At 42.9% G+C, this 25,233-nt stretch overlaps 1 protein-coding gene across 18 annotated transcripts in view; it reads right to left on the bottom strand.

Annotated features, from left to right (window-relative positions):
• CACNA1C (calcium voltage-gated channel subunit alpha1 C) overlaps positions 1-25,233 on the bottom strand; it is a 696,460-nt gene that overhangs the window by 139,111 nt on the left and 532,116 nt on the right. For 12 of the 18 annotated variants that reach the window (XM_075941259.1, XM_075896550.1, XM_075896633.1 and 9 more), the window contains 5 exons: positions 19,004-19,078; positions 16,393-16,483; positions 7,666-7,692; positions 5,436-5,596; positions 3,614-3,839 (listed from right to left, as the gene is read on the bottom strand). In XM_075941259.1, coding sequence (XP_075797374.1) covers positions 3,614-3,839; positions 5,436-5,596; positions 7,666-7,692; positions 16,393-16,483; positions 19,004-19,078 — 580 coding nt within the window. The remainder of the gene's footprint in view (positions 1-3,613; positions 3,840-5,435; positions 5,597-7,665; positions 7,693-16,392; positions 16,484-19,003; positions 19,079-25,233) is intronic. The other 6 variants (XM_075896653.1, XM_075896577.1, XM_075896614.1 and 3 more) reach the window with 1 other exon arrangement.

Below are 25,233 nucleotides of genomic sequence, written 5' to 3'. Positions count from 1 at the left end.
TATTTGACATAATCCATTACATTGTCATCCTTTCTGCCCTTCTGATCTTTCTGGGATGGTATCTTACTTTATTATCATTCCACTCATGTGTTTGTTCCATCAGTGTCTATAATGCTAACGACATTAAAGCAGCACTGTGTTTAGAGCTGACTTAAGAATGGGAAAACTGGCAGCTGTACTAGAAAGAATACTCACAAAAAGCAGAATGTTGGAATATTTCAATGTTTCTTTCTTTCTAATTTCTAGATGTAAGGGTCTGAATTCCTTTCTTAGGGTACGTCTAGACTACATGCCTCTGGCGACAGAGGCATGTAGATTAGGCTACCGGACATAGTAAAATGAAGCGGCGATTTAAATAATCGCCGCTTCGTTTAAATTTACATGGCTGCCGCGCTGAGCCGACAAGCAGCTGATCAGCTGTTTGTCGGCTCAGCGCAATAGTCTGGACGCTCCCCTGCCGACATCAAAGGTATTTGTCGACCACCCAGGTATGCCTCCTGGGATGAGGCATACCTGGGTGGTCGACAAATACCTTTGATGTCAGCAGGGGAGCGTCCAGACTATCGCGCTGAGCCGACAAACAGCTGATCAGCTGCTTGTCGGCTCAGCGCGGCAGCCATGTAAATTTAAGTGAAGCGGCGATTATTTAAATCGCCGCTTCATTTTACTATGTCCGGTAGCCTAATCTACATGCCTCTGTCGCCAGAGGCATGTAGTCTAGACGTACCCTTAGACACGCTCTGGATTCCTAGGCAAAAGGTTCCACATCTATGCCCCTTTTCACAGAGAATTCTCCTGACAGGTTTATAAACTGTTCTCCCTCTCTCTCTGCAGGAGTAGAAAAGAATCTGGAAAAAAACAACTGTTCATGATCAGGCTGTTACTTCTTCTCCCATAAAACCTACTAGTAGGATGGCCTGCCTGCATCCTGTTAACACAGGCTTGGGACAGGCACTTGACTTGGAAACTTAACCCAGAGCTTGATGAGCCATATCTAGTTTAATTTTGTCATCTTTTGTCTTTAGTCCCAGGGATCCAGAAAGAAGACAAACGCTGCAGATCTGGGCTCTCCACTCCTCCTGGGAGTCTAAATCTAATAGTTTATTTTTGCTAGTTCCTATTCCCTGTGTCTTCAGTTGACTCGTCTAAATAGGCCACCTTCCTTTTGAATAGTCTCAGCCTTGCCTTGGCCAATGTGTGAGCTGTCTCTATGGCTGTAAACTCCTTTTCAGCCCTTGACACCTGACCCTGAAAACCATCCACACTTGGCAGTAAGCCAAACCATAGACATTTCAAAGTCGTTTTTCATTTTTTGGGATTCTATAATGGCTGTTAAATTCAGGGTAAAACCTTAAACTAATCTGGCATCCGAGTTAGTTGTTTTTGTCTGCAGCTCAGCTCGGCCATCTTGAACATCTTCCAGATCTAGTCTTGCTTTTTCTGCACTCTGTGTTTTTTAACTCAGTTCACAGAGCTCTCCTGCTGGAAGTTTAAAATGATGGTAGGGACATTTTTATACCTCGTTCTGCAGGAAAACACACTGCCACCCTCCCGCTGAATCTTTTACAAAGTGCTAACTGGAAGCCTGTACATGTGAACCCCAGATTCTTTCCTCCATTAAGCAGCCACTCACATGAATTTGCATGGGGATAACTATATTGGGATGAGTGGAGAGATGAAATTTCCTGTGACTTCACCTCAAGCTGGCAAAGTCCTGCTAAATCAAGCATGTGTATTGCAGTACCTGATTACAGGAGGGAAGAGAAGGGGGGTATGTCTACACTACCCTCCTAATTCGAAATAGGAGGGTAATGTAGGCATACCGCAATTGCAAATGAAGCCCGGGATTTGAATTTCCCGGGCTTCATTTGCATAAGTGGGGCTCCGCCATTTTTAAATCCCCGCTCGTTCGAACCCCGTGCCGCGCGGCTACACGGGGCACGAACTAGGTAGTTCGAACTAGGCTTCCTAGTTCGAACTACCGTTACTCCTGGAATGAGGAGTAACGGTAGTTCGAACTAGGAAGCCTAGTGGAATGAGGAGTAACGGTAGTTCGAACTAGGAAGCCTAGTGGAATGAGGAGTAACGGTAGTTCGAACTAGGAAGCCTAGTTCGAACTACCTAGTTCGTGCCCCGTGTAGCCGCGCGGCACGGGGTTCGAACGAGCGGGGATTTAAAAATGGCGGAGCCCGGCTTATGCAAATGAAGCCCGGGAAATTCAAATCCCGGGCTTCATTTGCAATTGCGGTATGCCTACATTACCCTCCTATTTCGAATTAGGAGGGTAGTGTAGACATACCCGCTCTGACTAGAGGCGCTGTGCCTTTGTAGAAAGGGAAGGAGAGAAAGAAGGGAATGAAAAAAAGAGTTTGAAGAAGGTCACGGGTGCAGCTGCCAGTGCGGGGCTCCTTTCCTCTGTAGGAGAAACAGGAGTGGCTGGGGAAGTAGGCAGAGTCCCCTCTCTGTTGCTGCTTGGGCTAGCATTGTGCTTCTCTCCACAGGGACTGGTGAGGAGGAAAGGAAGCCACCAGGGTCTCTGCTCCTGGGTATGCACACAGTGTGGCTGCTTAATGCAGTCTTTCAAGCCTCCTCAAGTCACCATAAAGCAGCAAAAAAGGACACATGACAATTTCTTTTTAATTTGACAGGAACCCTTAAAAGACCCAGCTTGGTGGATAACATCTTCCCATATTTTAATACATTAACCTGCTTAGTTTAAAGGGCTTCTAACCAGCCTTGCTAGTCACCTTGGAGGATGGTTCCCTGTACTCTTCATGCGATGCATCCATAGGTGCTGACATTTTTGGTTCTCGGGGTGTGCTCAACCCCTGCTCCTCTTCTCCTCCATCCCATTCCAGCCCCAGCCTGCCTCTTCCTGCTCCCCATTCCAACCATTTCCCACAGTGTTTCCTGCACACTGAAGAACAGCTGATTGTGGTAGGCAGGAGGTGCTGGGAGGGAGAGGGAGGAACTGATTGGCGGGGCTGCTGGCAGGCGGATGGTGCTGGGGAGGGGGAAGCCCTGATTGAGAGGGTTGCTGGGAGCTCAGCACGCACCATTTCTTCCCCATAGGTGCTCCTCCAATTTTTGCAGCTTGCCAATCTACATAGAAAGGCGGACCAATTCTCAGTGAACCCCCTCACTCAGACTTCTCCTATTTCTTCCGTATGAAAGAGCTGATGTCTCCATCCTAAATCCCCTACTGACAGGCCAGTCTCAAACGGCTCCATGTTGGCTATGGAGTTTCTGCTCAGCTGTTTCTTGCTTCCTTCCATTCACCCATTCCCCCTGCCACCCAAAGGTGTCTCTGTTTCTGATCAGTCATGTGCAGGTGCCGTTAGGTCTCAGCTGCCCTCCAGAAACCACTGTACTGCGAAAGGTACACACCGCAGATGACAGAGTAGAAACTGTGATGCCCTTTGGAGGAAGAGTGGTTTATACCAAGAAGTATATAGGATAGTGGAAGGAATGGAGCTGAAAGGAGATCAGTGATTTGGATACATGAATGTATAGAACAGACCTCAAGTACTATATTTGTCCGAAAGACACTGGTGCTCCAAAGGCCTGTCCCTGCTCCCTCCCCAAAGTTGGCCTCCATGAAAAACAGAAGTACCTTGTGATTTTAAAAATTCTCAGGAGTCGGACGCATCTCAACACCGAGATGCCCAGTGGTGACATGATCTTGGTCTCCACAAGGATGGTCTCCAGGATTCCTCCACAAACAATAAAGCAGTCAAAGCGGTTGAAGAGAGACACAAAGTAGGCCTGGAGACCTAAGCTGTACATCTTCAGCAGCATCTCTGCCGTGAAAAGAGCTAGCAGCACCTTATTGGCAGTGTCTCATAAAAAAAAAACAGATAAAGAATAATAGTAATTATCCTTTAACCCAAACCCACCAATACCACCCAAAATCCCAACACTACTACTAGCAAAACAGCTGAGGTCAGAGTGAAAAGAGAGAGGATGCTGCTCAGCATGCAGCCAAGAAAGGGGGCCTATGTGCAGACAACCCAGGCATGAGAATGTTTTGCATAGAAGCCTGGTTTCAATCACAACACTTCCCACATGCATGTAATACACAGCCATACCACCGCCTTGACAGGAACTGTGCTTTCCAGTGCACAACCTCCTGTCACACTCGTCATCTTCCGATGTACAGGTTACAGCTATTGGCTGCTGTGTTATCTGCCGCTGCTTAATTCAGCTGCTCTTTCTTTTCCACTGAGGATTCAGCTGTTTATTTCTTAGACTAAGGGGAACTTCATAAATCATTCCTCCCTCCTCACCTCCCTTGTAACCTGAATGTATCATAAATGCCATTCAAGTGACACGCTGGGGAACTTACAGCCCCAAGAATCTACTCTTAAACTAGCAGCGAAAGTGCTGCACACACACATACAAGTAAACTCTGACTGTGTGACCTCAGCTGGATCTAAAGGAACACTCCAGCTCAGGGCTGGGCAAAATATGGCCCAGGGGCCGGATCCAGCCCATGGCCCACCCTGCTGGGGCCCTCAGGCACACAGACGCCAGCAGTTTAAAGTGGAGTCCCTACATTTCTCTGCTCTGCAGGGAGGGGGGAGGCTTTGTGTGATTGCTCTGCCCCCTGAGCAGTGCTCATCTCCTATTGGCCATAAACAAGTGGCCAATAAGAACAGCCCTCAGCCAATCTCTCAACTCCTATTAGCTGGAAACAGCCAGCCAATTGGAGCTGAGAGATTGGCCTGGGAGGGGAGGGGGGGAGGACACGCCTCTTCCCCCACCCAGAGCTGAGAGCCAGGTCCAGGGAACAGCATGTATTTTCAAGCAGACTGGGGCTGCAGCAGGCAGGGAGCCCAGCCTCCCTTGGGGGGTGCTGCAGGCTGGGAGATGCTTAGGTAAGCGCCTCCCAGCCAGAGCCTACCTCTGGCACCTCTGCCCCTCCCGCACTCTAACTCCCTCCCCCAGGCCACCATCCAAACCCTATGCACCCCCTGCCCCAATCACTATGCCCTCCTTTACCCAAACACCCTCTCAGACCCCACACCATCTCCTGCACCTCAGTCCCTTACCCCATGTGCCTTTCTGTACCCAGCCTCCATCCTAGATCCTGCACTCCCTCCACAGAAAAGTGCGGCCCTTGACCACTTACCAAAATCTTGGAGTGCCCCCCCATCAAAAATTATCGTGCACTCCTGCTCTAGCTGGTATGCTTTTGGGTCCTAACAGCCCAGCCCTCAGTGTTCTCTGAAGCCTCTCATAATGCAGTCATGTATATAAAATACTGCCCAACATCTTCTGCAAATAGAGGATTGTAATTGTATTTTTTTGTAGTTCAAGGCTAGTATTTCAAATACTGGGTCATCAGCTCTCATTAACACTTTCTTCATCCCTGTAAGCTTGTTTCTCCCTTACTGGTTACAAGGCCAGCAAGAAGAACTGCTACTGCCTCTCACCTTGGACCTCAGTGAGCCAGTCTGGCTGGTTGTAGTGTTCAGAGGCAATGGTAAGGGTGTTGAGAAACACAAGGAAGATCACCAGCCAGTAGAAAATATTGGACTTGACAGCAGCTCGGCACTTCCTCCTGCAGAACCTGTTCCACCGGCGCCAGTAGCGGCTTGGAAAAGGGAGAAAGAAAAAAGCATGAAAAATGAGGATGTATCAGTCACTGCAAATCCCCCTATTAAACCCTCCAGCTTTCATTCAGGTATATTATGGACTTTCTGGAGTGATGACAGTGAAAGACTTTTAAATCCATTCCTGCTCAGGGTGACCACAACTGTCTGAATAAAACATGGCTCTAAACAAAGTCCCAAGGTTTTTAGGTAGATGAGCCTTTTGAGCCAAAATGCCATGGTGAGAGGAGAGATGTGCTGACCAGAAGGAAAAGGCTTCTAGTGAGTTCTTTTTTCCCATAGACCTAACAAGCTTTTCCTTATTGAATAATTATGGGCCAAGGCACAGGTCAGATCCTGTCTTTTGTTGCCTACTGTGGGCTTAGAAACAGGCCCCTGGAGAGATGCCATGTGTCTGTATTCTCAGTGAAGAGTGGGAATTTCAAGTGCTGGGCACTTATGAGGGTCAGGCCCAATAAAACAGGTAACTTTGTACTAAAAACAATGTAAAAAAGTCTATTTTCTTTGAGATCCCTGGGAGACCTCAACATCTTTCCCTGTGCCCGTTGATAAGGATACCATTTGCTAATAAACAGTACCCCTTTAAATTATGCCTTCCATGAACACAGCCCCTCATGAGTGTCTCACTGATTTCTGAGGGTAATTACTATCCACAGAAGGTATTTAAAGCTAATTATACACCTCCTACTCTTCAGAATTTAACTTGCTTAGCAACCAGTTTCCAGGCAACACTTGGCACAGTATAATAAATCTAATAGTTTTTATTTTATTTATATAGATATATATAACATGACAAAGTGGAATGGAAACTTTCCTTGGCTAGACCTGTCTTTCCTATTCCCTGTCCAGTGATAAGTAGTGACCATGTGCTAGGTGTAGAGTTCAGCACCTAGACGTAACAAAGCCAGATGATGCAAATATTCCACAATGGCTTAAGAATCTTACAGCAAAATTTGATCAGGTACTTAATTGTAAATGCTAGCTAGGTAAAATATAAATAATTTTTCTACGAAACACAAATAGTGTATATGTATTCATATAGAAGAGATTCCAGAAGTGTTATTTTTTAAAACTGAGAAAATTATTGTAATGTTTGGGTGATAGAATTACTCTTAAATCAGCAGGAATAAATGCAGGAGGGTCAAATAGGATTAATACTGTGTTTTCCAGTCTTCATCTAGTCCAAAATGTGTGTGTGCATGCATGTGTGCCATATGTGCATGTATATCTATAGATGAACACGGATGCTTTCCTATGTACATGTATGGACTGTATGTGTGCATTCACATGTGCATGTCTATATTTGTATGTGCATGGGTTAATATGACAATTCCACATGACTATTCACATCCTGCGTATGAGGAAGAAATATAGCATTTTTCCTGTCCCAAATATTGAAGAAGCCAAAGTATATTGTATAACATTCTAGTGTTAGAACTCTTGCTGGAGGGAGCCAATTCTGCCAGTCGAAGCATATGTCTGGGCAGCTCAGGCCCTCCACACATTTCCAAAAGCTGAGAAATTATTGAGAGTCAGAAACCCGCTAGAGAAGCTCTATGGATTATGTATGGCACAAAGGAGTAAAATGTTCCAGCTCTGTCCAGTGGAGGGATGAAGCCTAATACAACATGGGAATCCCACTGCCTGAGACACTACAACTAAAGAGAACAGAACGCTACCAAGTGCTATGGAAAACAAGCTCTTGGGGGAGGGGCTTTTAGTGGATGATCTAACTGGTCTATCTCCAGCTTCTATAATGTTCTGATTTAACATGTTCATTGTTACCAATGGGGAAGATCTCAGCAGCTGAGCCAACACATCAGCAAATATGAACTTCCGACATAAGTGTAATCTCTAACCTCTATCCCTTATTTCAGGTTAATAGTAAGTAAAATGACCACTGATTTTGGTGGACGACTGACTAAAATCTCTCAGCTTTGGGACTGTTTTAGAGTTATCAGTGTGCCATGGTGACAGTGAAAGATAATTTTAAAAGGTGGAATGCAAAGCCAGTGGAATGACAGAAAAAATACAGGTCTGTTTTACTCACCTAAACTTAGATTTGGAGATCCGATGCCTGAAAGATAAGAGTTACTGTTAGTATCTCTAAATGAACTCTACACTCTAGACCTCTATGAGAACAGCAATAGAAAGAAAGAATAGGAACAATCGATTCCCAATGCATGCTGGTCTCTTTGAAAACTGTAACTCAAGCCATGCCATTGGGGGTTGCCATGGCAGAAGAATGCAATCTTGTTGGTAATATGAGGGGGAATAGTGTTGTGTGTACCTGTATCATCAATGAAACAGCCCTTCTGTTATCTAAGAGGTCATTCTGATGCCAAGAATGACCATAACTCATAACCCTATTGCCAAGTGTCTTACACAAATGTAACCGTCCTCCTCCTCCTCTTCTTCTTTTATTTTTGATCACTGCCGAGTCAGAATCTGGGTTTTTGTTTGATATGAATATATGTAATAGTTTGCCTTTATATCGCTCCCCAGGCTTTCAAAGCACTTTACAAAGAGTATGGGTGGTAAATATTATCTTAATTTTGCTGAAACCAAGGTACCAAGGGTTATGACCAACAACTTCAATTGACAGTGGGCGCCTCACAGTCACATGGAGTCATGTAAGTTAAAGTGGCTTGAGTCACAAAGGCATTGAGCACTCACAGCTTCCTTGACCTCAGTGGGATTGTAGGTGCTCAATACCCTTGAAAATCAAACCACTTTGATCCTAAATACATAGTTAATGTCTAATTCAGTGCACCCAAATGTAATGACCTAGGTGACTTACTTAATATCATAAAGCAAAGGCAAAATAGACTCCCAATCCTTTTCTCTAATCTCTACTCTGCCTGTTATATATCGCATAGCACCTTTATACTCTGTCTTTGTATATGTATCTCTATGTGCACGTGTGCACACAAACGCACACACAATTATAAAGTTTAAATGACCTGATCTTGCGTTGACCTTAATGTATCTGCAGAAAGCATCTAATAAGAACTCTTCAGAACATAGGGGAATCTGCACACTGATTAGCTGGTGAGGCATTACTATTAAGTTGCACAGGAACATCTCTTCTTAAGGCTCCATCTAAGGAAACTGATATACTGCTAATAAGAGTTGTCAGCAAAAGGTTCCCCTGAACCATCTTAGAAATGGTTTAGCTACTAGCATAGATGGGACAAAATCATTATGGAGTTTTAACCATGCTTTTTATAGTGATGTTGTCCCTGCGCACGGAGGCCAGTCGCTGACAGACCAGACACCAGGTGGTCAGTTTCTGTATGTGAAAGGGATTTTAGAGATGGAAACAAATTTCACCAGCAGCCAAATAAAAAAAAATCCTCTGCACTGAATAGATCTCTCCTGCTGTTCAAAAGCAAGCGAGACTAGGCCACATACCAGCCTGCAGTGAATATAGACCCCACCACAAAAAAATCTTTTCATGAAGAAGAAATTATCTTCTAAACATAATACACTGCTGTGAAAAAACAACAGGAGCTTAAAAGTGGATAGGGTCATGAGGTACTCACAGAGGCTATCCTTAATATTATGATGTTACAAACACCATAATTTGGAAGAAGTTTTGTTCTTAGAAGCCATCTCTATGGATTGCAAAATATGTATATTTAATGAATGTTCAGATTTAAAGAATGTTTTAACAGTATGACCTAAAACAAATCAGAATTTGTGAATATGCAGTAGAAGAGAACTGAGTGAGATCAAGGGACAAATCACAGAAGATGGAAGGAAGAAGAAGTCAAAGGTATAAGAAAGAGGGAAGGAGAAGAAGAGAATGAAAGATGAACAGAGTATAAGAGGAGAGGTACATTGTTTAATATAATTGATTCTACAAACATGGAAACATGTAGAGTGGGCCAGCTAGTCTGAAACATACCTTTCAACTGACCCTTATTATCAGGTCTCCTGTCTTTCAGAACCAGTAATCCTTCTCACACAAAAACATGCTGTTATATTTATTTCTGTTGCTGTCAACAGAATAGATTCTGACCACTTGTTACAAACCCTTTATGCCACTCCAAAATTTCTCCTGCCTGAGGCTCAGGGTGGACAAGATTTGGTCCTGAACAAATGATGAGTTTTAAGACCAATACTTCACAACCCTTTTATGTTAGGAGATTTCTGTTCCTGGAAATGAGTTTCCCAGCTTTTCAATGAGATACATAGCTTTTACTTCTAGCTCTAGAACATCTTGGGGGTATTGAACCTAAAAGTCCTGCCATTTAAAATACAAGAAAGCTATTTTAGATCATTATTGGATATTTTTAGAGCTCACTCTGACTGCAGTAGAGTTAGATCTTTAAAAGGAAGGACACAAAACTTTTCTAAAATTGGTATCTCCATAAATCAATAGCATATACTGATAGTATGGTGGGGTAGAAAGGGTTAATCAGTTTAGGGAGATCTTCATAAGTCACTAATGGTGCTATATCCCAAATTCTTATTGGCAAAACATCATCACACTCCAGACCATCAAATATTCCATAGGAGACAAACAGAAAGATGTTTATGAAGAAATGTGTGATACTCTGGCATGAAGCTATACAGAAATACAAACTATTGCACTGAGCTCGGGGAGGAGTTAGGCACTAATATAGCGGTACATCTACCAGAACAGCAATTCTGGGAACACCTTACAGGTCTCCAAGCATGTAATATCAATCATGATACAATTATTCTCACAGTACAGATTTTACTACAATGTAACCATGCACTTATTTTTCACTTTAGTCACTGCTACTACTATACGGTATAACCTCCCAAGTAATTATCTTCCTGATAACTTGCAAAACCCTATGGACACAACTAAAAGCTCTCAGAACAGCAGTAGCACAGAAATTCACCTTCTGTAACTCTAGGAAATACACAACTTTTGGGATATCCTTCATCTCCAAAGAGCTGCATTGTTCAGACCTCACAGATTTTAACACTAACCCTGCTGCTGTGACACTCCATATTGACAGTGATGTAGGCAGTAGTCAAACAGCAAAACAAAACTTTTTGGGTAGGGTACTTTCCTGCTTAAGTTAAAGGCCCTAGAAAGTTTCCATTGTGGACTCTAGAACTCCAGCAACAGAGATAGCCATTTTATATCCCAGAAGGATCCCATTTTCATGGGACAAATGCAGGCTGTGACGGGTCATTTTACAAGGGTTAGTCAGTTTCAGGTATGCATCCAGTAATAAATCTGGTAATATGTCACCTTAATAAATTGTTAGAGCTGAATGTGCCTGTGTAATACCTAGGGCAGTCTCTGAACTAAATTCTTCATTCAATTACATTCTGAGTAACCCCATTAGCATCAGTGGAGTCGCACAGGTGTAAGTGACGATAGTAACTGGCCCTTCGTGTATTAATTAATGGCTTCCAGTAAATTGGGACACAGTACTGATGAGAAAAGGACAGTTAACTTTGTTTCTAATATGGTTTCAGATACTCTCATGACTCCACTGTGACTTGATGGGAAGAGGTTCACTGATAACTATACTCAATCTCCTGGTGGAATCAGTGAGCTGAACCAGTGCCTGGAGATTGATGCCTTTTCTCCTTTCTTGTTCTCTTACCACAGTATCACTCTGATTCCATGAAAACTGACGAGCAGCCCCGATCTGACTAGATGGGCACTGGGTTTTATTGGCGTGGCAGCTGCTGTCCAGCAATGGTAAGAGTCAGCCAAGCATCCCCATAAAATCTGTCCTACTTAAATCTTAAAGTGATTTGTTTTTTCAAGGAACTACACTGTAGGCTGGGGAAACTAGATGGGGGGTTGTAGAGTCTATGGATAGTTCATTCCTGACTTGGCACAGGTTTGGAAATGTGAAGGATCCTCCTTTATTAAGCCAACCCTGCTTTCCTCAACTCACACATCTCGTGAGGTACTGGGCTTTGACCATGAGTACTGTGTTCCAGACTATGATACTTGGTGGGGTTTGCAGACAAGAAAGAGAAACAAGGGCCAAGCCTGGGCATTCTTCTACTGCAGCAGCAAAGGCATCTTTTCAGACATGATTTGCTTGTTCTGGCCCAGAACAGCAGTTGCCAGGGCAGACAACAAACCTACATGAGATCAGCTTTTCTCTCTTCTCCACAGACTCCTGTGCTGAATGTACTAAGAGCTACAAAGGAATTATTCTGCCAGCCAGAGGAGTACAAGGAAAAGCACCCAGGGAAATACACTGATGGATCAGCTGCTGCCCAGAGCTTTCATTATTTACTAGATTTTCAGGACATGGCATATTCATTGAAAAGCCGGTGTAGCTCATTTATTTTGTTAATTCTGGCTTTCTGTTTGAACACTGTTGTGGAAACTGGTTGGACTATACCAGGACTGAAAGAAAATCCTGGCCAACACAATAATGCCAAATGGCTGACTGTTCCAATTAAAGGTGATTTGATGCAGTTTCTTCCTTTAAGTTCAAATGCTTCATCCTGCTCAACCTGGCCTCCAGGAAATCAGTCTCAACAAAGATCTTTCAGTAGATCAGCCACTCATATGCAGGCATGAACGTTGTGTCACCCATGTATTTCTGGTTGTATTGGAGGACCAAATTTCTTGGATGCACCTAGTCCAACATTCCGTACCAACAAGATTAATATTAAGCATGGGTCACTGCCTGACCTCAGGAGTTTAAGCGATAACAATATGGGCTCCAAATTAAAGTTATACTGTATCTGTAGGGAATTCATATGATCTCCTGATAAAATGCAGCATGTCAGAGAAATTATTCACTGATGGGAAGCCATGTGAGCAAGGCTGCTCCTTAATTCACAATCCATTGCTCCCAGGCCTCGGTTTAATATCAGTTTATTTGATCATGGGAAACATATTTCAGTGCTCGTTGTTAAAATAGGCTAGCCACAGTTGTGATGGGACAGAGATAAGATTAGTGTCACTTCTTTCAAAATTTGTCTTTGGGATAAAGCTTTGTGTTCCCATTCGAATGCAGATGTTATCACAGTATGAGGCAACATCATGGTGCAAATGATGTCATGTTGGCACTGCAAAAGTTTTGGTATGCTTGTAGGTGGCTTTTGATAGTCCTGTCAAATTCAGAACTGTCTTTAAAAATTGATATGTAGGACATTCTCCCTAAGCTTAAAGAGCCAAACCAATCCATTGATGCTCATGGAATTACCCTAGGGATAAATTTGGTACAGATTTTTTGTCTTTGTTTTGATAAATTAGATGTAAAGCATATTAACCAAATCAAGAAATCCAAATTTAACTCTTCTCAGAACTCCTTCTGTTGGTTCTAAGGGTAACATCATTCCAGATAGATCAGCTGAAGGAGGCACTTGCTCTAGGATTAAATATTATAGAAGATACAGGTTTCTTTGGAGGATGATTACTCAGGAAACTGGTTCTGCTTGAGGGGTGCTCTCCTGATTTCACAGAGAACATATCTTCCCAAAGTCAGGTAAGGTTGTCAGGGGAGAGTTCCATTTCCAAAAAAGATGCTTGGAATTGGCTTCCCATACGAATATTTCTGCCTTTCATAAACCTATTTTTTAAGGTTCTACAACTTTGTTTAAAAACAGAAAGAACATCCAGGAATTGTAAGTCATCTTTAATAATATTGCTTTCCATTCCTTCTCCCTAGGGCACGTCTTCCTCTTGTCATAATCATATTCTGATGGTGAGGTTGACTTGCCAGAGTTAAATACTCTTCAGCCAGATGTCACTAAAAAATCAACTTTATCTTGAAGTCTTCCTGTTGCTTCTGTCATGTCCAGTTGTAGTTTGCCCAGCGTGATCTCTCCCCTCTGGGAAATAATGTACTTCTAACAAGACAAATGGGGCTCGTTGCTACTGAGGGATGTTACCAGATTTGTAGAAATTATTATTTGCCTAAAAGACAAAATGAAGCTCTACAAAATGCATCTAGTTATTCATTTGTATATGCAAATCCCAGTGGAAAGATGAACTCACAAAGGTCTGCTAAAAAAAGTACAGGAGAGATCTTCAAAGGGTGGGAATGGGCATTTCTTGATTTAAGCCAAAAAAGCCCCACCGCCTGTTAGGAATGGAAGATATGGCCTGTGTTTGAAAGATTCAGCATGCTTCATACAAGAATCACCCCAGTATTTTGTCAAAATTTAAGCTAATCACTCCTTCCCTATTATCAGGCCAAATTGTGACGTACTTACTCAGCCTTTCCTCAAGGAAAACTCTCATTGGCACTAACAGGACAAATTGTGAAATTCTTACATAATTTTTACATGTGGGGGTATTTTGGCTTACATGAGGCTTGAGCAAGGACTTAATAGGAACATCAGGATGTGGTACATCCTAACAATCTGAACGTCAGATAAACTTCTGCCTGAGAGGGAGACATCACAACTACAATAAACTAAAGATTAGCCAAAGCAACAAAGTTTAGACCATTTGCAAAATATGGATCTCTGTATTTCCGTCAATTTCCCACTGCTTTTGAGATGTTCTCATATATTGTGGAGAATTGCAACTGCAGAGAGATGATTGCATCTCCCACCCTGATCTTCAGTGGTCAACCCTGGTGGAACTTAGAACAGCAATAGTCTTATCTGAATTTCCACCACCGGTGTAAAGGCCACATCAGTTAAGGATCAGGTGTAAGGGGGCTTTGCTTCACCATTCATCTTCCTGTCCATGTCCAGCCCATGGAATTCCCCTGATATTTCCAGTCCTTCCCCTTACACTTTGGATAGGGGGATAGCTGGAGAAAAAGGTAACACTGCTCATCTCGAGACTGGCCTTCTACCACACAGAACCAGATATCCAAGAACCTGATTACATGGAAAATTGAGTGTTAGCCTCAGTATTCTGGCCACTTTCCAGCTAAGGTAATTCTACTCCAGCTGACAAAATCCCCCTGCAGTTTCAACCATGGATAAGATATCCTCATGTCTGTGTAGTGTCTCTCTACACTTTCAGACAGCCACCTCTTTCCATCCTGAAGGTGGTTGCTCTTCAGCGCTGGAAAAATGATCCCTATATATACAAACCATGCAGTGCTTTAGGATCCTTTGGGACAAAAAGCATTATATAAATGCACATTGCAAATATCAAATTATACGTCACTACACAGAAACTATCATACATTTGCCATTTTTATTATTTGTATTACTGTAGTGCCTAGGGACCTCACCACGACAAGCACTATAAAAAGGGGGAAAAAGAGATAGTCCCTGCTATGAGCAGCTTCCAATCTAAGGATAATGCAGGAGACAACAGGAAGATGCAGCAGACAGATGGGGGAAGGTGGAGAGCACAAGGAAAAAGAATAAGCAATTTTTCATGAAGGTTGTGAGCTGTGTGATGAAAGCAAATCATGCTAACAAAAACCGTGGTGCACACCAGATAAATCATTACAAATAGTGCCATCTGAGGACCAGTGTTATAGGGCATAGATTGGTCTTTTATAGTACATGTCACAGGGAACGAGGCAGATTTTTGCTTCCTTGATTTCTCCAGTGGGACTGTGCAGACCACACCATGGGTGTGCTGGGTCTGTTCTGCTGGGCTGTTGAAGTAGTGGTGTCACTTATAACCCCACCTCTTCCCTTTGGAGTGCCATATGCTCCTGGGAGCACAGTGACATAGCATTCTGCCTGCAATTGTGACCGGCTCTTGTGTGAGCCATGTAAGAGGGAGAGAGAAGATACCTTTCCCCACACAAGGGTCTCCCATAGTCCAGCACATATTATTTGAAATACCTTTCAGAAATACTCTTCCACATATTTTGCATATATGCCCACTAGATGTTATGACCCATTAAAGGGAAAGCATGAATTATGGACTGAGGTTCTTCTATGTCGTCATTAACTTTTTTATTATAAGAGGCACTGTACAACGTATAGTAATCAGAACTTGATGTATAGTGCAAATTCCATTAGTCCTGCCCAAAGGCTTGTGCATTGAATTCAGAGCTTATCCAGAATTCTGGAATCTGGATCCATCACTTTTCAGAATAAAACCATAGGGCCAGATACTACAACTCTTGAGGCCAAGAGGTGTATTCATGTAACTAAGGTATGCAGGATTGGGACCACAGATATATATTTACATTATTTTGCCTGTTTTATTAATGACACCTTAAGTATACCTGAAACAATTCTAAATATCAAAATAATTTTACATAGTGTATGATGTTTGCTTGCTTTCTGCATTTCACTCAATTCATTGAATCAGACTAGTCAGTTTCACTGTGTAGCTCTCATGTGCAAGACCAATGCCAATCCCCCTGTTCTCATCAACTTGTTTTTAAAGTAAATCATAAGGCTTGTCTATATGGGGAATGATTCCAGAATGGCTATTCCTGATTAACTTCATGTGCAGATGCTCATATTCAAGAATAAGAAGCGCTTTAATCTGAATTAAGGCACTCTTATTCTGGAATAAGAATGTCCTCACATGAAGTTAAATCAGGAATAGTCGATGCACTTCAAACTCACACCTTATCTCATTCTGGATTAATTTTCATGTGTAGGTAAGACCATAGAAAGGGTTCTCTTTCTAGTGCACCGGATTCTGATCTCATTTATACCTGTGTAAATCTAAAATCCCACCACTGAGATCAAGAGTCACTCTGGATTTACCTTTTATGACTAAGATCAGAATATGGCCTGTTAGGTTTTGTAATTCCCCACACATCATTGTCTTGTTCAAAAAACCATAAATTTGCACTTTAAACACTTGAACATAACCCTTTAAATCAAACTTGCCTGCAGTAGAAACAACATCTGTGTTTATATATGTACTCACGCCAGCCTAGCACCGCAGTTTTCTCCTTCAATATCTGTTCCAGCCACATTGTCTGTGTTCACGGACTCAGTCTCACTTGTAGGCATGCTCACTGCAAAGGTCAAAGTGAAGAAAAAGCAAAGAGTTGGTGGACTGGATGGCAACACATCTATTAGAAACTGACAGCAGAGGGGCCAGCTTAGCAAATACACTCTGAGCAGCTACATCTGAGCATTATGAAGTTTGCCAAGCAAGTCTTTGGCCTTATTGCGTAGGTCAGGCTAGACAGGGATAGCTTAGGTACATACGCAAGTTCCCTAACCAGGAAAGAGTTGGACAAGTGCGGCTGCTCTGCTTTTTTCAGTGAACTAGTCCCCTGAAAGTTTATAAATAGGATCAAAGGAAACTGGAGGGAAATTTTGGCAAAACCAGCAAAGAAATCAACAGAGGAACATTTAAAAACAATGTATTTATTTATGCATGTTCTACATTAAAAAAATGAATTGGAGATATTCTGGAGAACTAGGCACAGATGAAAAGTACCAGATTGGCAGCCCTTGTGACTGAAGTCCATTCATATCTGAAAAGCAGCTACAGCACAAGCAGTAGTGATGCTAGCCTCTCCCCAACTGTCCACTATACACCTGAAGGAATGGGATCTCTAGGAATGAGTAGCACATTTTCTATGGCCCATTCAATCTTTGAGCTGTTTTCTAGAGTTTCCAACAGGGAGGCTAATCAATACTGACTGTGGTAGAGATTTTGTGGGGGCACTTACCAATTAAAATCAAGCTGAGCTCATTATCTCATTACATGTTCCTGAAAAAGCATTATATTGTTAAAAAATTAGGTCTGCATCTACCTGATCTGCATCTGAAAAGGTGACTCACTTCCTAGGCCAGTGGCAATCTCCTGAACCTTTCATTCCTCCAAGAGTTCATGGAACAAGACACAACTCCAACTCAATCACCTGCTTGTGTCACTTGTTTGGAGAATTAAAACACCTCCTTAGCATATGTCTCTGCCTGAGGTGAGGTGGCACAGACCACCTGCATCCCTATGTGCCGTTCCTCCCCTCCCTACTTTCCAAATACACAAAATGAATTGAAGAGAAAGAAATGATTTTTCAAGCTGAATAGCATGATAAGGTTTGGACAGGTATCTCATACGCCATCAGAACATGACCCACATTAGCAGCTGAACAGATGTCAGATGGGGCTGTAGAGTGAGCTGTGTATTAGCAGCTGGAAAGATACCTAATGGGGCTGTCAGAACATCTTGTATATTACTAAGAACACAGCTATTATTAGCAATAAAACAGACATCTGATCGGCCATCAGTGCAAGAGCTAAATTAACACCAGGAGATAAACCTGATGGTTCATTCAGGGCATGTTCTGCATTTGTGATTGGGCAGATGTCCAATGGACCAGGAGACCAGGTGCTCATTTAGCAGCTGGGGAAAGATCTGATGGCCCTTCTAAACATATCCTGTATTCATGCTTCAGTGTAGAGAGTTCCCTCTTCTTCAAACCTAACAATTGCCAACATTTCTACTTTGTCTCTTAAGGAAAGTTAAATTTCTTTAGACTGTGTTTTTGAGCACTGAGTGAAATATTTGACACGGTGGCACTCCTTCCAACACAACCAAATGCATTGCTCCAAGTGTGCCCTCTCCTTTACATTATCTTATGAACCAGGTGAAATCTTATTATGGTTAAAACCCCACTGAGATTGAGAGATGGGAACTCAACCTTCAATTAACATAACTGCAAGCTTAAGCCCCCACTTAAGAAAAAAAAAGTGTGTGAAATCTACACAGGAGCTTTTGGCTGAGTATTGATTTGGATTAAGGTGGGAGAGGAGACATCAGGCAGAAAAAAGACAAGAATAGAGAAGTAGAGGCTAAATGCAAGAAAGCCCTAGCTGTAGCCTGTGAACACAGTGTGATGTTGGAAAAAAAGTAGAGGAGAGTGATTCTGGGTCTGTGGCTTGGGAGGCTTGGGACTGTAAGCTAAGAAACTGCTTCTTTTGTACTTGTTTCCTCCTGTGTTTGGAGAAGTAGGATTTTGTACATTTCTTGTAAATAAACAAGATTGTAACAAAGAAAATACTAGACTCTATCAATGTTTACTTCCAACTGGAACATTTCCAGGGTCCTGAAGTTTGACTAGCTGCTTAGGTCAAAAAGGGGCAACACTAATATATATATAGAGAGATGTACTCCTGTTGTCTTATTTGGTTGGAGAAACAATGTAAGAAACCAGCTAAACTAATATTTTGATGCAAAAGAAACAGCCAAGCAAACTGAAAAGGAAACTGACCCCAAAGGGTAATATTTGATCATACACTCCGACATCCCCCTCAGGAAAACAAAACAGAGTTATCTGGCACGTAATCTTCCAATATGAACCTTTCAGACATATTTAAACTTGATTTCAAATGGAAAACAGTTTTGAAGATACAGTATTAGAAAAAGACTGCTTTGCAATGGCATCACTACCTCAAACACATATACAGGACACTGCATAAGCAATAGAAGGAGTGAGGCACATACATGCATAAATATACGCACATACTATATATTCACATACACATACACATTATGGACACAGAGTGCAGTGGAACATTACCATGGGTTTCTGTGGAGTGACTAAACCAAGCAAACTTCCCTTTCTTCTTATCAGGCAAGCCAGCAGGAGTGCTTCCTTTCACAGACAAGATGGTCAGTGTCAAGTACCAGGAACAAGACATCAATAGAGAGCATGCAGCCAGTGACAGGCAAAAGAAAAAAACAAGGAACTCAGCTTACACATATGACATCCACTTCTGTCTGAAAACTTCATCATGAATTAAAAATACAAAATGGAAAATAAAGGCATGTGGAACTATGAAATATTACAACACACAAAGGTCAAAAGATCATCTTCCCTTTCTTTCTGCTCTTAATGACAAGCTGAATCCTGCAAACTTCAAGCCATGGAGTTAAAGCTGTGGGCAAAATCCTAGTCCCACTGATGTCAATGGCAAAACTCCCAAATAGCGGCTAATCTAGCTATCTGTGCTCCAAACTATGATTGTCTTGCTCCTGGGAATAGTCCCATTGAGGTCATTGGGACCTGTTGCATACGCAGCGGGGCTGACAGCCACCATGGGCCCAGGGGCAAGATGGGAGGAGGGCCTGGCTCTTGGGCAGTCAGCCCTTAGCATCAGCTGGACTGCGCTGTGCCTCCCCCAGCCCTGAAAGCCACATGGAGTGGCAGAGTGGTGCACCTGCAGCAGTTCAAAGGGGTTCATGGTTCCAGCAGCTGCTACTACTGAAGTAGCAGCGACAGGAACCTGGAGCTCTGGGTTTCTTTGAAATGCTGGGTCCCTTGTGCAATTGCCCCCTTTGACCTCCTTACCATGTTGGCAGGCCTGTGCATACGTAAGGCAGCCACAATTTGTCCCTAGGTTATATGGCTGCATTGTGGGCAACAGGGCCAGAATTTAGATACCCATATTTGAATACTCGCTTGTTGAATTTCCTCCTACCAGCTCAAATTTCCATTGGCAATGCTGCTACTTGAAAGCTCTTGGTAGACTGCCATGAATGCAATTATCTGTTTTGTGCTGATTTCCAGACACTAATTACATCTACCAAGCAAGCCCAGCAGAGCTGAACTACAGCGTTGTGCCCAAACTGGAATAAGACTGATGAGTCTTTTCCCCACGCTATTTCTCCTGCTTTCCACCTGGAGTTACACTGAGCAGCCACCCACTGACTTTGTGGTGTGGGGGTTTGCATGGGTTTACAAAACACTGATCCACTGTTTATCACCCATGAGGAGCCAGATCCTCCACTAATCTTGCTCCTGGCTCTCTGCAGGTGAGTCTGCCTGTCCTAAATTTGAGTAGACCAGGTGGATAAGGTAATATCTTTTATTGGACCAACTTCAGTTGGTGAGAGACAAGCAAGGGCTGAAAACATGACCAAGGATCAGCATACTACATGGTCATGCACTCAGGCATTGCTACATTAATGCAATTTTTAGTTGCAAACACAACCTAAGGGGAAAGATATTCACAGCAATAAATGCTATAAATCCCTGCATGTATGCCACTGATGGCAGCACCTATAAGAAGAACCACAGCCCAAAGGTTAATGTGCAGCAGAACTGGGCTTGTATTCCTAGGTCAGCTACAGCCTTGCTAGGCAAATCACTTGAACCTTCTGTGCCTCATCTCCCCCAGTAGGATGAAGAGACGAGTCATACTCAAGTCCCCCCCGGGGGTGGTACAAAACATCATGTTTGTAAAGCATTTTAATAGCCTCAGAATGGAGGTGCTGGAGAAGAGCGTTATCGTTCATGTATCTAAATTAGTGAAGAGAGCAAGTCTACAGCGGGTTCAAATGCACAGTAGTCCAGCACTGAACCAGTACTCAGAAGCACTAGTTATCGAAGATGAACAGAGAACCAGCCTTGCTGCAGCAGAGGGACTTACTCCTCAACAGCAAAACAAAGGGGGCAGAGGGACACACACACATACTGGGAAACAGTATGAAAGGAATCACAATGCAGACAGCTGGGCGGGGGAGGGGAGGGCTGGGGGGATCTTATCTAACCCTAGTCACAGAGTTACAAACCTTGTTAATGGTATCCAGCCTTTACACTTGAAATGAAGGGAACATTTTTAACACTGAAGGCAATACACCTGTGGAGCATCCATCACCGGACATTTTAAAAATCAAGATGGAATGTTTTTCTAAAAGCAGGGCTGGCCTTACCATGAGGCAAACTGAGGCGGCAGCCTCAGGTACCAGACTGTGGGGCGGCGCCACTAGGACACAGAGTGTAGAAAATTGTGTCTGCTACTGGTGCATATGTATTCTCTCTGCTCTAGATGCACAGTACCATGAGAGGAGTAGAACAGCAAGAAGGCAGAATTGAGACCTTTCAAAGTTATAGCCCAAGCGACGGGGCATGGGGGCGTCATTTGAGCTCCCCGTCTCAGGTGCTAAAATGTTATGGGCCAGCCCTGTCTAAAAGACATGGTCTAGTTCAAACACAAATCAAATCTAGGAAGTCCTATGGCCTGTATTATACAGGAAGTCAGATCTGATGACCACAATAGTTCTTGCCAGCTTTATAATCCATGGTTCTATTAATCAAAAGGAGGAGTGCATTATCCTCTGTAGTTCTTGTGCCCTATGTGCCTCTCCCTTGTGGGGCTCAGTAATGGGTAGATCCCACAGCATTGGCTCCTCACCTACCTCTGAAAAGCTACTGCATGCATCCATGCAAGGAGTCCCCATCAGGATTGCTCATGGTTGAAAATTATTTTTATGGACAATATAGAAAAAATTACTGACAACCAAAGATTTTTTACGGACACATTCTTACATAATAAGGTGAACAATATTCAGCGTTTTTATTTATATATCACAACAGCAATGTTATTGTGCCAGTTTAACCTACTTGCTAGCCACATAGCTTCAGCATTCTCTAAGTCCTGAGAGAAAAAAAGAGACCCCTTTGGGCACAAGGCAAGATTCAAAAGGTGGAGAGGAAAATAGACTTTTCCTCAGGTTTCACCTACTTTACACCTCAGAGGGGCAGAGGCTGAAAGGGCTGAGTGAGGGGCTGCAGCAGGAGCATGATTAGGCAGAGGCATAGGGGGAGGTTAGTAATGCCAAAGAGTTCAGAGCTGGTCGCTGGAGGCAGAGCCAGCAGTAGCTTGGAAGGGAAGTCCCCCCTCCACCACTGCCCTAGGAATTGTGCAGTTCCTGGAGCTGCCCTGAAGCCAGAGCTCACCCCGGGGCCAAGGGAGAAGAAGCTCGGTGGGTTTTATTTACTTATGGACAGGTCCAATTTTAGTTCTTTTTTTTTCAGGCCATTTGTAAATTTACTGATGGTTGGCATCCCTAGTCCCCATGGAACTGGGCTCTGCGGAGTGTAGAGTACACAGTCCCATACGAGCGCCCCGAACCCTCCGCTAACTGCCTCACGGGAGACAGTTGAAGCGTCCATTAACAACACACTGCAGGCATCTGAGCGTCCTAGCACTCACACTATTACGGGGCTAAAACAATGAATAATCTCTCTACTCTGACACTGCCCAACTGTCATTTCAACAGAAGGTCAAGCAACCAAGTGTGAATGAGACCAAACTTTCCCCACAGAGCAGCACACTACCTGCAACAGCAATTTGATAAAGAGGGTAACTGGTAACTTGCTTCCATTCCCCTGCACTGTAATGCCTTACCAACAATCAGAATGCTTAAGGGGCCTTTAGGACAGAGAGCACAAACTGCTCTCACAACCTGCTTCCAACCAAGGCAGTACCCGGCATCATCTGAAAAAGCAGAGTGTTCCAGTGACAGACACCATACTTATTCTCATGCAGGCAAGAGAGCTGTGTCTGGCCAATCATGATGGAATTCCAGTGTATAGCACTTACAGATTCACCCTTGTTCATCATACTCACAGTGCATTTTGTTGATGAAGCCCCTGATTAGTCACATGTCCACAAATTAAGTCAGGATCACTCATGGCTTTCAAAAAAAGAATGGCAAATCAAGTGACTCTTTAAGTCACACTAGTCATGTGTCTAGTGGTTTGAGCTGGGTACCAGAGATACAGCTTTCTGGGATCTATATCCTACTCTGCTAATCATTCATTAAGTTACTTTGGCCAAGCCATTTAGCATCCCTGTGGGTTAAAGTCAGCCCTGGTGTGTATGCACAAGTAACACCACTAAACTCAAGTTTAGCCATCTGCAAAATAACACTTAGCTGAGAAGCCCATTACAAAGCTTGCTTAACATTCTTAAGTATTCTGAAATTCTTAGCCAAAAAGTGCTACAAAAAGACTCACTATGTATTAATTAATCGTTAGTGTTGTGTATATGCTACTGAATTATGGTGATGCACAACAGAAGGAACTCTTCTCAAACAGCCTTTTGCCATCAAAATGAGCCTTGCTTGTGGCCTTTAAGCCATGAGAGTAGGGAATGTACTTTAGGAAGAAGCAGAATCTCATCTTTCATTGAGATGATGATAGGGATCCCGCTAGGAGAAGAGTCTTGTGAAATTACAATATGATTGCTGGTAATATGCTGTCCACCAGCATGACGGTGGGATATTTTGACTTATTTCCCATTCCAACATTTGTTTTTCACCATGTTTCCCCTTCCTCTGTCATTGCTAAAAGTGATGAGTCTCAAAGGCAACTTGAGTGGAAGCCGTGTGGCCCATCAGACAAGGCTATGGATGTGAAACCAGATGGAGCTGGATCTCATGTTTGTTCTACTACAGACTCTTTGTGTTTCTCATTTCCTTTGTCTAACCTGGGTATAGTAATTCTCTACTCACTTTTATCAAGCTCTTTTACATCTATGGATGAAAAACATCTTATTATGAACAAATTTATTTGGGCATAAGCTTTTGTGGGCTGGAGTCCACTTCATCAGATGCACGTTGATGAAGTGAGTTCCTGCCCACAAAAGCTTATGCTCAAATAAATTTGTTAATTTTTAAGGTACCATAGGATTCCTCATTGCTTTTGCCAAAACAAACTAACACAGCAACCCTTCTGAAACACGTCATCATTATTATCGATGCTAATGCTTTCCAGGTAGGACTCAGCAAGATCACAAAACAATTCTGATGAGCGAAGAAATTCTGTGAATCATCCAACTGGAATTTAAGATTTGTTTTTCCATGAGGCACAAGAAAAACAAACTACCATCTTCAATTTCCAGCTGCCTCTTTAAACTGAGTTACCACTGAGTGAATGACGTCATCCCCATTTTCTACTGCACCTCTCCTACCCATCCTTTCATGAATGGGTTTGTGAGCAACTATCAGAATATCAGACAAGTCATCTTTTTTGTGTGGACAGTCCTCAATTTAATACATGAACACTACAAGGCTTACTCCTTTCATCACCGCTATTTGGGAAATGCCATACTCTTCCGTTTTGCCAATGTAAATGAACTACAGCTTTCCTTCTGTTGCGTGCATTTCTCAGGATTTACAATGTCCTGGGAACAATCAATGAGTATATTCTTATATGCACGGAGCATGGTAGTTATGGGCTGTATGGGGATAAATGCTTATGTATAGGAGAGCCCCTCTTGTGCATCTTACATGGCTGTTGGGAAAAAGCTAGCTATGAAAGGTGAAACTCCTTTGGGATTTCTCTCCTGCACAGTGATGCTGTATTGTGGTGGATCAATACCTTCCCCCATCAACACCTTTCAAGATCCATGGATCCTACACATGCCTATCAGAACATGTGGTGTACTTCAGCCAGAACACTAAGGCTGTGTCTAGACTACACCTCTCTGTTGACAGAGAGATGCATATTAGGCTAATGAAGCGGGGATTTAAATATCCCCTGCTTCATTAGCATAAACATGGCTGCCGTTTTTTTTTTTTTAAATGGAGCTTTTTTGAAAAAACCCCCAGCAGTCTAGATGCGGATTTTTCGAAAACACAGCCCTTTTTCAAAAGATCCCTTATCCCTCATAAAATGAGGTTTACAGGATCTTTCGAAAAAGGGGCTGTATTTTTGAAAGATCTACATCTAGACTGCCTTTTTTTTGGAAAAAGCTCCATTTCGAAAAAAAGCAGTGGCCATGTTTATGCTAATGAAGCACGGGATATTTAAATCTCCGCTTCATTAGCAATTTCAACGTGCCTAATCTACATCTCTCTGTCGACAAAGAAGTGTAGTCCAGACATAGCCTAACTGTCTCTGTAACAACAATAGGGTTGAAATGAGACCCTATACTCTTGAATAAATTCACACAGGAAATAATTAAAACATCCTAGCACCTGTGGCTGAACACTTTTCACTCTATGTCTGACCTATCAGTC

This window comes from Pelodiscus sinensis, chromosome 1 (genome assembly GCF_049634645.1).
Source record: "Pelodiscus sinensis isolate JC-2024 chromosome 1, ASM4963464v1, whole genome shotgun sequence".
NCBI lineage: Eukaryota > Metazoa > Chordata > Testudines > Trionychidae > Pelodiscus > Pelodiscus sinensis.
Note: the sequence above shows the minus strand (reverse complement) of the source record. Positions and strands in the feature narration are given on the sequence as shown.